The 15969-nt window shown below is 40.2% G+C and overlaps 1 protein-coding gene across 2 annotated transcripts in view; it reads left to right on the forward strand.

The window, feature by feature from the left end:
- The window catches only part of TRAPPC8 (trafficking protein particle complex subunit 8), a 115699-nt gene that overhangs the window by 9734 nt on the left and 89996 nt on the right, over positions 1–15969 (forward strand). For both annotated transcript variants that reach the window (XM_015121781.3, XM_015121782.3), the window contains exon 2: positions 3721–3915. In XM_015121781.3, coding sequence (XP_014977267.1) covers positions 3721–3915 — 195 coding nt within the window. The remainder of the gene's footprint in view (positions 1–3720; positions 3916–15969) is intronic.

Consider the following 15969-nt stretch of genomic DNA (forward strand, 5'->3'; position numbering starts at 1 on the left):
TTTTATCAAACAAACACCAGATGTTTTAGGTGCTCCCTTGAAAAAGATTTTTGTGGTGAAATAAGTTTGCTTAAGGTAGCATGTGTTTGGGAGTATTACAGTATGGTTTAGCAATTAAGGACTCTGGAAAGACCTGTTATAAAGAGACCTTTAAAGACTTAATCCACTATTTCTCAAATTTATTTGAACATAGAATCATTCAGAAACATTCTTTACTTTTCTTAAGGAACCAGTATTCCATGGAAAATTCTGGGAAGTATAACTTCAAAATACAGTATTAAAATACAGTATTTAAGAACTTAAAAATGTAACAGTAGAGCTGAATTTCAGTTTGAAATTGAGATGTTATATGATAAATAAATTCAGTGAAGTCTAAATATATTTACCTGAGGCTTTTGAATTTTTTGTGTCTGGCTTAAGAGCATTTCACATTTCTCTTAGATCATTCTTTGCTCTTGCTTCATTAGATTGGGTTTCTGATATCCCAGTGTAACTTATCTGTTGTGTAACAAATTACCCCAAAAATGTGTACCTTAAATCAAAAGCATTTATTATTTCTCACTTCCTCTGGAATCTGGGAGTGGCTTAGCTGGGTAGCTCCAGTTCAGGGTCTCTCATGAGGTTGCAGTAGAGCTGTCAGCAGGGGCTACAGTCATCTGAGGCTGGAGTTCTTTTTCCAAGCTCACTAGTATGGTTGTTGGCAAGCCTCAGTTTCTCACTGGCTATTAGCCTGAAATCTCAGTTTTCTCACTCAGTTATAAGCTCCCTGAATGTTCCCATAGTGTGGCAGTTGGCTTCTCCCAAAACAAATAATTAAGAGAGAACCCAAGATGGAAGCCGTAGGCTTTTAAAACTTATCTCAGAAGTGAAATACCATTGTTTTTTCTGTCTTCTTTTGGTTACACAGAATTACCTAGTAACTGATAAAGCCACCTTGAATATAGGGCAAAACTAGAATATCCTTTTGTGTTAATACTTTTTTTCTAATTAAAATTTTTTTCCTGTGTTAACACTTATGAATACCAAAAGGTAGTTAAAGCGAAGTTTAATATACACATGGCTACTTATGTTATTTGACAATTATGAAGCAACTTTATTTTGTTATTTATTTATTTTTTTTGAGACAGAGTTTTGCTCTTTTTGCCCAGGCTGGAGTGCAATGGCCTGGTCTCTGCTCACTGCAACCCCCGCCTCCCGGGTTCAAGCGATTCTCCTGCCTCAGCCTCCAGAGTAGCTGGGATTACAGGCGCCCGCCACTATGCCCGGCTAATTTTGTACTTTTAGTAGAGACAGGGTTTCACCATGTTGGCCAGGCTGGTCTCGAACTCCTGACCTCAAGTGATCTGCCCGCCTCAGCCTCCCAAAGTGCTGGGATTACAACAGTGAGCCACCGTGCCTGGCTGCTTGTATATTTTTTTGTATATATATTTATATTTACAATATAAATACACATTTGTACCACATACAGTATTTTAAAAATGTTTTTGAGTCTTTTTTTTTTTTTTAAGTAAAAAATGTTAGAAATCAATAGAACACATAGGAAATTTAGAAAAGTCTGTGTGGATATAACTTTATTTAAAATACAGGCAGGCCTCGATTTTGGTATAAGGCATTTTCCATTGAGAAGAAAGTCATTCTTTATTTGTAGGTACCCAGACCACTTACCCAAAGTTGCCTCTTATTTGCCTCTTATTTGTATATGATGACCCGTGATGCAGTTGAATGGGTGATGTATCTGCTGCTGCTGCTATACTGCCTCCATTACATATTGTTGAGTGTGGTGCTTAGTGCTTTACAATTACTATCTAATAGCTCTCCCAAATCCCTAAAATGATCCTGTAGATAGTAATCACATGTGCAGGTGAGGAATTTGAAGCACAGAAGAGTTAAGTTGTTCAGGGTAACCCAGTTGATAAGTAGTGGGTTGGGATTTAAATTAAGGTCCAACTCCAAAAGCTAGGTGCTCAATTGTTATAATGGATTACTTTTTTTTTTTTTTGAGACGTCTCACTCTGTCGCCCAGGCTGGAATGCAGTGGTGCAATCTTGGCTCACTGCAACCTCCTCGTTCAAGTGATTCTCCTGCCTCACCCTCCCCAGTAGCTGCGATTACAGGCACCCGCCACCATGCCTGGCTAATTTTTGTATTTTTGTAGAGACGAGGTTTCACTGTGTTGGCTGGGCTGGTCTTGAACTCCTGACCTCAGGTGATCCACCCACCTTGACCTCCCAAAGTGCTGGGATTACAGGTGTGAGCCACTGTGCCCAGCCCTGTAATGGACTGCTTTTAATGCTACTGTGGAACATTTTGTCTGATTATGTGAAAAAATATGCTGGCCGGGCGCGGTGGCTCACGCCTGTAATCCCAGCACTTTGGGAGGCCGAGGCGGGCGGATCACAAGGTCAGGAGATCGAGACCACGGTGAAACCCCGTCTCTACTAAAAATACAAAAAATTAGCCGGGCGCGGTGGCGGGCGCCTGTAGTCCCAGCTACTCAGGAGGCTGAGGCAGGAGAATGGCGTAAACCCAGGAGGCGGAGCTTGCAGTGAGCCGAGATCGCGCCACTGCACTCCAGCCTGGGCGACAGAGCGAGACTCTGTCTCAAAAAAAAACAAACAAACAAAAAAGAAAAAATATGCTTACATTTTGTTCTGGTTCTGTGGACGACACTGTCTTCTTGCTGTGCCTCAGAACCTGTTCCCTGTCCTGAAGCTCTGAACTACTTACTGGTTATAAATTGTATAGGCTGAAGCAAGGACTATAGCACGGTGGAGGCAGGAAGTATTAGGGTGGTAAAAGGGATCTGGACAGTTTTTTGTTTTTGAGACTGAGTCTCTGTCACCCAAGCTACGGTGCAGTGGTGCAGTCTTGGCTCGCTGCAACCTCCGCCTCCCGGGTTCAAGCAATTCTCCTGCCTCAGCCTCCTGAGTAGCTGGGATTACAGGCTACCACCACCATACCCAGCTAATTTTTTGTATTTTTAGTAGAGACAGGGTTTTGTCATGTTGGCTAGGCCGGTCTCCATCTCCTGACTTCAAGCTATCTGTCTCGGCCTCCCAAAGTGCTGGTGATTATAGGCATGAGCCACCGCACCTGGCCAGAGTTTTTTTAAGTAGACTCTATTTTTTAACAGTTTTAGATGAATGACCAATTTGAGCTGAAAGTACAGAGAGTTTCTACATATCTCTTGCCCCTGCACATGCACAGCCTCCACCACAGCATCGTGCACTGGAGTGGCCATTGATTTTTATGAGAGTGAAAAAGAGGCTAAGAATGCAGGCTGACTAGGGAAAGCAGAAGGAAACCTAAGTGCAACATTTAACTCCCCTTTCTTTTTCCTTTTACTGCTTTTAGTGTTAATACCACAGGTCTTATGCTGCCTTGGACCAGCTTTAGTGTGAGGTGAGAATTAGAGAAGTGATCTGGAAAGTGGTTGGTTTCTGGCGACTCCAAACATAGTAGGAAAGGAAAGGACCTACAGTAGGAAAGCTGAGCAGTGGTGAGAGGGGAAGGAATCCTGCGGTTAATAAACTGTCTAGCTAGCCCTTTTGGTATATGAGGGAATGTTGTCAACCATTTATATTTCTGGAAGAATGTTCCACTTGGAATTCCTGGCTTCTGCTTTGTACATCCTTTTTGTTTGTAAACCATTAGCCCAATTTTGGGTTATTATGCATTGTATAGAATTAATTTCAAGTTTTTTTCTTTTTTTCTTTAAAGTTCATATGAGAGATCCTAATAATCAACTTCACGTAATTAAAAATTTGAAGATAGCAGTAAGCAACATTGTCACCCAGCCACCTCAGCCTGGAGCCATCCGGAAGCTTTTGAATGATGTTGTTTCTGGCAGTCAACCTGCAGAAGGATTAGTAGCTAATGTGATTACAGCAGGAGATTATGACCTTAACATCAGTGGTATGTAACAAAGTTGATTGTTATTTTTTGAGTGAAATTTCCTTTTGTTAGAAAAAGCGATTCTGTGACTTGGGAGATCATCAACATATATTTAAGAGCTTAGTAAGTGCTAGAGGCTGAGAATACAATGTTGAAAACAGTCCTAGGAACTTTGCCTATTTATTTTATTCCAGAACCTAAAGTAGTATCTAGAACATATGCATAATAAATGTTTGTTGAATGAAAGAACTAACAGTAAATTAAAAAAATTCTTCTGTGACATAAGTAATACTATAATTAAATAAAGAGCATTAAGTTTATTGTATTTTTATCTTGCTTGGTGTTAAGTGGAGGAAATGTTTATAAAATATGTGTAAATCTGTAATGTTTTGTGAGTATGTCTTTAACTTGAATGGTAAATATTTTCATAACAAGATTGGTAGGTAAAATCATATATATACACACGTATTTTATTTGTTTAATTAAATGTTTATAGAGATTGGGGGGGGTCTCATTATGTTCCCCAGGCCGGTCTTGAACTGCTGACCTCAAGTGATCCTCCTGCTTAGCTTCCCAAATGCTGGGATTACAGGTGTGAGCCACTGTTCCTAGCCTGAAATTATATATTGATATGTGAAGTGAGTTAGTAGTATTTGGTTTAACTGTTTTCCAATATTAAAAAGTCTTAATTGACATGGGGTAGATATTTTAGAGGGAAAATACTCAAAGTACATCATCAAATTGGCATATTTCAGCAGTCTAATAAAATAATCTTTTTAGGCCAGGATAATTTATAATCTAATACTTTAATACTTCCTAATATCATATTTAAAGATTTTCCTAAGCAGTCAGGTGTGGTGGCTTATGCCTGTAATCCCAGCACTTTGGGAGGCCAAGGCAGGCGGATCACTTGAGGTTGGGAGTTCAAGACCAGCCTGGCCAACATGGTGAAACCCTGTCTCTACTAAAAATACAAAAATTAGCTGGGTGTGGTGGTAGGTGCCTGTAATCCCAGCTACTCAGGAGGCCAAGGCAGGAGAATCACTTGAACCCAGGAGGCAGAGGTTGCAGTGAGCCAAGATAGCACCTTGGCACTCCAGCCTGGGCAATAGAGCGAGACTCTGCTTTTTTTAAAAAAAAAAAAACTTTTTCCTAAACATATGCACAGAATTTGAAATGGACATATTTTAAGTCACCAAGTTAGTTGTTTTCCCTTGTATAGTTAAAAATATTTGTAGAATTATTTTGTTAAATGTTCTGTATTTTTTTCTTCTTTCTTTGCCTTTGGTTTTAATTCCAGCAAGATAAGTCAACTTGATAATTTTAAGTTGAGAATATTATGGTTATCTTTACCAGTCAAAAAAATCTGAATTTCAGGATATAGTATATAGTTGGACAGGTCCTACCATATGTTTTCAATATGAAGCAAAAATCTGGGTATTTCTTGGAAAAAAGAATATAATTTGAACTGTTATTTTTCTCTCATCAGTGTTGTAGTGTGAAGGGCAATGAATCAAATGCCAGAGTGTCCGAGTTTTTATACTACCATAGTCATTAGTTAGTTAGATAACTTGAATAAGTCACTTAGTGTTTCCTTTTATTTTTATTTTTAGTATGTTTTGAGACAGGGTCTCACTCTGTTGCCCAGGCTGGAGTGCAGTGGTGCTATCACAGTTCACTGTAGCCTTGACCTCCCTGGGCTCAGGTGATCCTCTCACCTCAGCCTACCAACTATGCCAGGCTAACATGTTTTTTTAAAAGAGACAAAGTCTCTCTCTCACACAGGCTGGAGTATGGTGGTGTAATCATTGTTCATTGCAGCCTTGAACTCCTGGACTTATGTAATCTTTTCACCTCTGCCTCCCAAGTAACTAGGACTCCAGCTGTACACCACCATGCTTGGCTACTTTTAAATTTTTTTTGTAGAGACGGGGTCTCGCTATGTTCAAATGATCCTCTCACCTTGGCCTCTCAAAGTGTTGGGATTACAGGCATGAACCACCATGCCCAGACAAGTCACTTAGTGTTTCTGAGACTCTGTTTCCATCTCTGAAAACGGGAGTTTGGCTGGATTGTTTTTTTTCTTTTTTTGAGACAGCGTCTCACTCTATCGCCCAGGCTGGAGTATGGTGGCGTGATCTCGGCTCACTGAAACCTCCACCTCCCAGATTCAAGTGATTCTCCTGCCTCAGCCTCCCAAGTAGCTGGGTTTACAGGTGCCCACCACCACGCCTGGCTAATTTTTTGTATTTTTAGACGTGATGGGGTTTCACCATGTTGGTCAGGCTGGTTTCAAACTCCTGACCTCAAGTGATCCACTTGCCTAAGCCTCCTGAAGTGCTGGGATTACAGGCATGAGCCACCACTCCTGGCCTGGCTGGATTCTTTCTTAAGGCCTACCCTAGACCTTTATATGTGATTCTGTTTTGCAGGATCTTAACAATTTTGTTAGCCTTGCAACAAATATTTATTGATTTCTGCTGTATGTTTTGTATTGAGATACAGAGATGAACAAGACATGCTTGAAAGTTTATAATCTGGTAGGGAGACAAACATGTTAGCCAGTAATTATAGTATGGTCTAATTTATCATATATTAATATCACAATGCATTGTAATAGAGCTGTGGCATATCTGGTATGCCAAAAGTGCTGAAGGGGCACAGAGAGGGGTTACCTATCATATTTAAAAAACAAAAGTATCTTTTTCTCTTATATTTATTTCTTTTATTTATTTATTTATTTATTTATTTTTTCTTATTTTTAAGAGACAGTCTTATTCTATCACCCTGTCTAAGGCTGGTATGCAGTGGTATGATCATAGCCCACTGTAACCTTGAACTCTTGAGCTCAAGGGGTCATCCCATCTCAGCCTCCTGAGTAGCTGGGACTATAGGTGTGTACTATGCTCGGCTAATTAAATTTGTTTTTTTTTTTTTTTTTTTTTTGTAGAGGCAAGGTCTTGCTGTGTTTATTAGCAGGCTGGTCTTGAACTACTGGCCTCAAGCGATCCTCCTACCTTGGCCTCCCAAAGTGCTGGAATTACAGCTGTGAGCCACTGTGCCTGGCCTATATATTTTTAATTTAATTTAATTTTAATTTAATTTTATTTTATTTTCTGAGTCGGAGTCTCTATTGCCCCGGCTGGAGTGTAGTGGCATGATCTTGGCTCACTGCAATCTCTTCCTCCTGGGTTCACACGATTCTTCTGCCTCAGCCTCCTGAGTTTCTGGGACTACAGGTGTGCACTACCACACCTGCCTAAGTTTTGTGTTTTTAATAGAGAAGGCGTTTCACCATATTGGCCACGTTGGTCTAAAACTCCTGACCTCAAGTGATCTGCCTGCTTCAGCCTCCCAGAGTGCTGGGATTACAGGCATGAGTGACCGGGTCCACTCATTCGCTATGTTGCCTAGGCTGGTCTCAAACTCCTGGCCTCAAGCAATCCTCCCACCTCTCAAAGTGCTGAGATGACAGGAATGAGCTCAGGTGCTGACCAAAAGTATCTTTTTCTTTCTTTTTTTTTTTTTTTTGAGACAGAGTTTTGCTCTTGTTGCCCAGGCTAGAGTGCAATGGCGTGATCTCAGCTCACAGCAACCTCCGCCTCCCAGGTTCAAGCAATTCTCCTGCCTCAGCCTCCCAAGTAGCTGGGATTACAGGCATGCACCACCACACCCAGCTAATTTTGAATTTTTAGTAGAGATGAGGTTTCTCCATGTTGAAGCTGGTCTCGAACTCCTGACCTCAGGTGATCTGCCTGCCTCAGCCTCCCAAAGTGCTGGGATTACAGGCGTGAGCCACCACGCCTGGCCAAAAGTATCTTTTTCATACTGCAAATATTTTGCTAACCTCCAAAGCCCATATACCTGTTACTTTTAAAAAATTCATCAAGGCCAGGCACAGTCGCTCAGGCCTGTAATCCCAGCACTTTGGGAAGCGGAGGTGGGAGGATCACTTGAGGCCAGGAGTTCAAGACCAGCCTGGACAACATATTGAGACCCCATCTGGACAAAAATTTTTAAAAAAAAATTAGCTGGTGGCGAGGCATGGTGGCTCACATCTATAATCCCAGCACTTTGGAAGGCTGAGGCAGGTGGATCACTTGGAGTCAGGAGATCAAGACCAGCCGGGCCAACACAGTGAAACCCTGTCTCTACTAAAAATACAAAGATTAGCCAGCAGTGGGCACCTGTGGCTCCAGCTACTTGGAAGGCTGAGGCAGGAGAATCACTTGAACCTGGGAGGCAGAGGTTGCAGTCAGCTGAGATCACATCACTGCACTCCAGCCTGGGCAACAGAGTGAGACTCCGTCTCAAAAAAAAAAAAAAAAAAAAAATTAGCCGGGTGTGGTGGTGTATACCTGTAGTCCCAGCCACTCAGAAGGCTGAGGTGGGAAGATCACTTGAGCCTGGGAGGTCAGGGCTGCAAAAACAGTGATTTTGCGACTGCACTCCAACCTGAGTGACAGAGCAAGACCCTGCCTCAAAAGAAAAATAAATTTATCAAAATGATATGTGTTCGTAGACATAATGATAAAAAGACTTAAAGGAAAAAACAACAGTGATCTGTACCTTGCCCCACCAATTTCTGTAGTCTTTTCCTCGGGTATTGATTATGTGCTTCTAAGTAATATTTTTATATGGCTGTCTATGGCGTAATAAGTTTTAGATTTAAATAAATTTTATTTATTGACTTCTCATTATCACTGATAAGGATTTGGCTTAATTACTCCTCATCCTTTTCCCTCCATCTCATAGTTTTTGGTTAATATTCACTGCTAATAATATGACTAAATGTCGTTGACTTCTTCACTGCTTAGCCAGTTATTGGGCTTTCTAATACAGTATTTTGTGTTTTCAGGAGTTAGTAATTGTCTTTTTCAAAACATCTTGCTGCCAGGTGCAGTGGCTCACACCTGTAATCCCAGCACTTTGGGAGGCCGAGGTAGGTGGATCACCTGAGGTCAGGAGTTCGAGACCAGCCTGGCTAAAATGGAGAAACCCTGTTTCTACTAAAAAATACAAAAAAAAATTAGCTGGGTGTGGTGGAACCCAGGAGGTGGAGGTTGCAGTAAGCTGAGATCGCGCTCTAGCTTTGACAACAAGAGCGAAACTCAGTCTCCAAAAAAAAAAAACACCACACACACAAAAAAACACAAAACATCTTGCTCAGTTCTTTGTATCTGTTGCTAGTCTCTCAGACTTCTTCAATTGGATTTTTTTTTTTTTTTTTTTTTTTTTGAGACGGAGTCTCGCTGTGTCTCCCAGGCTGGAGTGCAGTGGCGTGATCTCGGCTCACTGCAAGCTCCGCCTCCCGGGTTCATGCCATTCTCCCGCCTCAGCCTCCCGAGTAGCTGAGACTACAGGCGCCCGCCACCACGCCCGGCTAGTTTTTTGTATTTTTAGTAGAGACGGGGTTTCACCGTGTTAGCCAGGATAGTCTCGATCTCCTGACCTCGTGATCCACCCGCCTCGGCCTCCCAAAGTGCTGGGATTACAGGCGTGAGCCACCGCGCCCGGCCTTCAATTGGATTTTCTACTTGTGAGATTAATTTGTCAAATAACCCATTTATCAGGAGCTCCTTCAAGAAATCTCTCTTGTTACTACATACATTTTCATTAAGGATGATATCATTCCTATGTGGTAAAAATTGGTCCTTAGGGGACAAAAAAGTCTTAGCTATTATAATGGCTCTCCAAAGGGTCTCCATGCATAAATAGATACACGATACAATTGTGGTGTTATTTAAAAAAATACTTTGGTCAGGGGAAAGGATTGATTAGGGAGAAGCTCTAAAACATAGAGAATATGATGAAATAAAATTTGGGAAATGGTGTTCAATTTTATGTTGGACTGTTTGCTGTCCAAGGCCCACTCCACAGCTGTCATCCTGAGGATTTCCTTCCCTTCACTTCTCTGTAGTATTTCATTTATATATATTTTTTGTATATTTCCTTAATCTGGTGAAGGACATCTCTAGTAGCTTCCTGAGAACGGTGCTTGGAAAGTAAAATTTTTGAGGAATGAATGTTGGAAAGTTTTCTTATTTTATATAGTTGATCGATGGTTTGACTGTGTACATTGTTATAAATCATTTTCCTCAGAATTGATCCACTTTCTTTTAGCTTCAAGCATTGCTCTTAAAAAAGCTAGAAGCCATTATATGTATTACCCCCAACCCTCCAGCTTTTAGAAGTTTTTGAAGGTCTTTATCCCTGCTATTTTGAAATTTCATGTTGGGGGTTATAACTCCTTTTTCACTTATTTTACTGGACAGCTTCTTTTGACAGTCTGGTCATGCACTTTTTAGTCCTTAGAAACTGTCTTGTTTTTCTTAAATTTCTCCCCTATTGTTTTCTCTGTTCTTTCTGAAACTACTGTTAGTTGGATGTAGAACTTCCTGAGTTGGTCCTCTAATGTTGTTACCTTTTTTTCTAAAATTGTCTATCTCTGTCTTTTTGTTTTATTTTTCTGGGTATGAATATCCTTGACTTTATCTTCTGACTCTTCTATTGAAGTTTTAATGTTTGATGTCTTTTTGTGGTTTTTTTGGAGCTATTTTCTTCTCTAGATTGTTCTTTATTATGCCATCCTATTCAGGTTTTATGTTATAGTATCTTAACTCTGAAGATAGTAATAAATTGTTGTTGGCTGTTTGTTTTTAAGTTTTCTTCTATCCTGTGCCTTTTTTTTTTCATTCATATTATTTTTATCTGTTTTGATTTTTTCATTTTGGACACTTACCTCAAATGTTTGGTAAAAACCATGCATTATTTTCTATTTCAAATTGAGACATTAAAACCCTGACTGAGTATAAGAAAACTTACCAGTTAGTAGACTTCTTTATTGGGTGGTAAGGCTAAGAATAGGTTTAAGTGTTGCCCAATTTTTATGGCTTGCAGTTTTTTTCCTTTGAGGCCATTTAGTTTATCCAGAGAAGGATTCTCAAATCTGCCTCTGGCTATCTGTGTCCTGGGCCTTTTTTTTCTTTTGAATTGGTTTGGCAGATCGTTTATAGGAACAATGTAGTTATGATTTGATTCTAGGAGATTGTTTTATCTAATTATATTACTTGCATTCTCAGGTCCCTGCCAGCATCTCCTCATATGGGAGGATTTATTGCTATTTGCATTTAAAAGCAGGTGGAGGCAATTACTGTAGCTTATTAACTCTTCAGGCAGATTTTATTTTATTTTTTGAGACTGAGTTTCCCCCTTGTTGCCCAGTCTGGAGTGCAGTGGTGTGATCTTGGCTCACTGCAGCCTCCACATCCTGGGTTCTCCTGCTTCAGGCAGATTAAAAAAAAAAATTATTATTATTATTTGTATTTTCAGTAGAGACAGGGTTTCACGATGTTGGCCAGGCTGGTCTTGAACTTCTGGACTCAAGTGATCCACCTGCCTTGGCCTCCCAAAGTGCTGGGATTACAGGTGTGAGCCACCACTCCCGGCCTTTTTTTTTTTTTTTTTTTTTTTTTTTTGGTGGGGAGGGATGCTCTTTTGCCCAGGCTGGAATGCACTGGCGCGATCTTGGCTCACTGCAACCTCTGCCTCCTAGTTCAAGTAGTTCTCCCTGCCTTAGCCTCCCAAATAGCTGGGATTACAGGCGCCCACCACGACACCCAGCTAATTTTTATATAACTATTTTTTGAGACGGAGTCTTGCTCTTATTGATTGCCCAGGCTGGAGTGCAATGGCGTGACCTCGGCTCACTGCAACCTCCATCTCCCGGGTTCAAGCAATTCTCCTGCCTCAGCCTCCGAGTAGCTGGCATTATAGGCACCCGCCGCCATGCCTGGCTAATTTTTTGTATTTTTAGTAGAGATAAAGTTTCACCATGTTGGCCAGGCTGGTCTCAAACTCCTGACATCAGGTGATCCACCCATCTCAGTCTCCTAAAGTGCTGGGATTATAGGCATGAGCCACTACACCTGGCTAATTTTTGTATTTTTTAATAGAGGCAGGATTTTGCCATGTTGGCCAGGCTTGTCTTGAACTCCTGACCTCAGGTGATCCACCCACCTCAGCCTCTCAAAGTGCTGGGATTACAGGCATGAGCTACCACACCTGGCCTTATTATTTTTAAAACTAGAGGCGGGGTCTCACTATGTTACCCAGACTGGTCTCCAACTCCTGGGCTCAAGTAGGATAAACTACACACCAGAAGAACAGTTTTGTTTTTTTTTTAGCTCCTTTCCCTTTTACTGTAAGGGACCTCCTTTCAACTTTATTTTTATGTTGGCCATAAAGACTGAGAATGATATATGATGAAGTACTAAGTTAATTTTAGTAAAATTTCATTATAACAGAATAATACTCTTTGGAGATCATAGAAAAGTGGTTTTATCCATTTTAATAAGGTACTAATTCTTACATATTCAGATGTATGCTTCTAATTTTCACCATTAATGTGAGTCAGCATACTTTTCATTCATTCTGTTAAAGAAATAGATGTTAGATATTTACCTCATAAACTTAACAATGCTGTGTTTTCTTCAGATCAGTCATTGAAAGCTACTGTTCCTTGGTACAGTAATTGGAATGACACATTGCTGGAGTTGAAAGTCTTTGTTATATACAGGGATTTCTTGTGATGGTCTCAGTTTTCTAGATTTTTCTCGCTTACTTCGTATCTATTGTCTTTTTTTCCCACTTAGGTACTATTTTGTATTTGTCCCAATTGACATGTCTAATTTTTCTAAAATGAGGAAAGTTTAATGATGCTTTTTCAACTTTTATCTATTTTATCATCCATTATCCTGTTTACTCTTACATGTTTATCTATTAAATCCAAGCATTGTCTTTGAATGGTATATTTTGGGCTGCATCTTATTTTAAAAGGAAGGAAGACCATATTACCTTTCCTTACCAAAACAGTACACTCTGCATGTGGTTTTTTTTGTTTTTTTTTTTTGAGGCAGGGTCTCATTGTGTCACCCAGGCTGGAGTGCAGTGGCTCCATCTTGGCTCACTGCAACCTTTGCCTCCTGGGCTCAAACGATCCTCCTACCTCAGCCTCCCGAGTAGCAGGGACTACAGGTGTGGGCGACCATGCCCGGTTAATTTTGCATTTTTTGTAGAGATGAGGTTTTCTCATGTTGCCCAGGCTGGTCTCGAACTCCTGGGCTCAAGTGATCTGCCTGCCTCGGCCTCCCAAAGTACTGGGATTATAGGCGTGAGCCACTGAACATGGCCAGAAAACTTTAGTAGGAAAACATGGTTGCTATTTCAATTCTGGACAAAGAACATGTAGAGATGGAAAGGGGTATGAGGAAAATAGTGATTTTTATCCCAAGATAAGTGCAAGAACATTTTTTCTTCTTTGTTCGTTTTGAGCCAAGGTCTAGCTCTGTCGCCCAAGTTGGAGTGCAGTGGCGCCATCTCAGCTCACTGCAGTTTTGACCTCCTGGGTTCAAGCGATCTTCCCACCTTAGCCTCTCGAGTAGCCAGCACTACAGCCTGATATCCCACTCCCGAGTAATTTCTGTACTTTTTGTAGAGACGGGGTTTACTGTGTTTCCCAGGCTGATCTCTGACTCCTGGGCTCCAGTGATCCCTCCGCCTCAGCCTCCCAAAGTGCTAGGATTACAGGTGTGAGCCACTACACCCAGCCACAAGCTACCAGTTACTAATTCAGAAAGTTATTATTTCAATTTAAGAGTATGTCTGTGTATGTCTGTATGTGTATGTATTTTGCTTTTTAATTTATTTTTCATTATGTGTACATTCACATAGTTTCAAAGTCAAAACTATATAAAGCAAGATAGAGAGGAGGCTTGTCCTCTATTCATGTCCCTTCTTTTTTTTTCCCTCAAACACGTAGACCTATTTAAAACGCAATAAAAATCTAATTACAGTTAACTCTTTTAGTACTTTTATGATGAACTTTAAGAAATAAATGACAGTTTGGGGTTTCATTCTTCTTTTGTCTTAAAGAGGCAGAAGCACTCATGTAATATAGTTTTCAAAAGATCTTTTGCGTAATTAGGGGGAACAATTGATAAATTTGATTTTATTCAGTTTTCAGGCAATAAGAAAGCGCCATAAACATTTTGAATTTCCCCTTCATTTCTTCCTCTAAATATATATATAATTGGATAATTTCATCCTGAGTAAAACCCAGATACAAGAAAATCAAAGAGTAATGAATGAAATATTTAATCAGATTCCCTTTTCCAGAAGGTGAAATGAGAAAGCTACATTATACATTGCAGAAGGCTCCAAGGCTGACAATGTGGATTAGAGGCTTTTCTGACTGAATCAAATCTCAAAGATACTTTTTTTTTTTTTTTTTTGAGACGGAGTCTCGCTCTGTCATCCAGGCTAGAGTAATGCAGTGGTGCGATCTCCGCTCACTGCAGCCTCCATCTCCCGAGTTCAAGCCACTCTCTTGCCTCAGCCTCCCGAGTAGCTGGGATTACAGGCATGCATCACCCCACCCACTCAGATTATTTTGTATTTTTAGTAGAGACAGGGTTTCTCCATGTTGGTCAGGCTGGTCTCAAACTCCCCACCTCAGGTAATCCGCCCGCCTCAGCCTCCCAAAGTGTTGGGATTGCAGGCGTGAGCCACCGCGCCTGGCCTAAAGATCTCTTTATTCTACAGGACTTGGTAGATCCCTCTCCTTTCTTATCTCTCTCCTTTCTTTTCTCTCTTGTATAGATAATTAAATGTAGTAGATTTATTCTATTACTTCTCTTTGAAACTATAAGCAAATATAGGTATGGCTGTTCATATTTTCCTTTTCTTGCACAAAAATGCATACTTTTCTGCTGTCGCTTTTTTCACTTAATATATCTGGAAGAGTACTTCGTTGTAATATGTAGAGATTTCTCCCCGTTCTTTTACAGCTGCTAATGTATCTTTTTAATGGATGGGCCATAATTTATTTACACCTCAAGAGAATGCTGGGACTCAAGATGTGCACCACCACGCCCAGCTAATTTTTTTTTTTTGAGACAGAGTTTCGCTCTAACATGTTGGTTTCACCGTGTTGGCCAGGCTGGTCTCAAACTCTTGACCTCAAGTGATCCGCCTGCCTTGACCTCCCAAAGTGCTGGGACTACAGGCATGAGCCACCGTACCCAACCTCCAAAGTGTTAGGATTACCGGTGTGAAGCATCATGCCCTGCCTATTTCCTGTTTTATAACAATGAACATGAAATCGTGATAGTAGTTGCTCTCCTAATCAGACTATATGTAATATATGGGTCATTCTCATGAGGCATTGGCTGGAGTTAAAATTTCTGTGTATTTGGAACCAGGTTAGAATGCTATTTGGTTAAGATGAATGACTTTTTCTTCAGCCCTTCCATTTGTTTAATATAGTATTATAATGTAAGCAAAAAGAATATATTTGCTGTTTTCAGTGGTTAAGATGAAAGCAAAAGGAATATGAAGTTTGATAATCAGCATAAATCAGCAAAGGAGTGGAGTCCTTTTAGTAAAACTGTGATGTAGATAATCTGCTTAAAACCTAATGAAACCACTAAGTTTTACATAAGTTCAAATAAAAAGAATAGTTGTGATACAAAATACTTGATGTGGAACAAGAGAGTTGACTTTTTAAGAATCACATTATATACGTTTATACAAACAGTGAAAATACACTTCTTGTATTTGATTATAAGGTAAGTGTACTTTGAAATTTCATTCAGAGGCTTTGTTAGTGTCATATTCAAGTAATCAAATTACAAAGTAAGATTTATCAACCATACCACCATTTACATTTTGAGCTAGATACTTCTTTATTGTGGGGACTGTCTTGTCTTGTCTTGTGAGATGTTTTGCATTATACCTGACCTCTTTGATGCCATTAGCATAACCCACCTACCCCAGAACCGATAACGAAAAATATCTTGAGAAGTTGCCAGATGTTTCCTAGGGGTCAAAATCATGCTCAGTTGAGAACCTCTATGCTGAGTGTTATTTCTGAAAAGGATCTACTTATGGCAGTGTGATTAGTGGCAGGGTCACAGAACTTGAGTTCTAAAGAAATAATCTCTTTACTCATGTAGGTAATATTTAGAGCATTAATAGGTAAGTAGGTTGTGGGAACACTAGGTTTGGGAATAATTC

Source organism: Macaca mulatta, chromosome 18, assembly GCF_049350105.2.
Source record: "Macaca mulatta isolate MMU2019108-1 chromosome 18, T2T-MMU8v2.0, whole genome shotgun sequence".
NCBI classification, from domain to species: Eukaryota; Metazoa; Chordata; class Mammalia; order Primates; family Cercopithecidae; genus Macaca; species Macaca mulatta.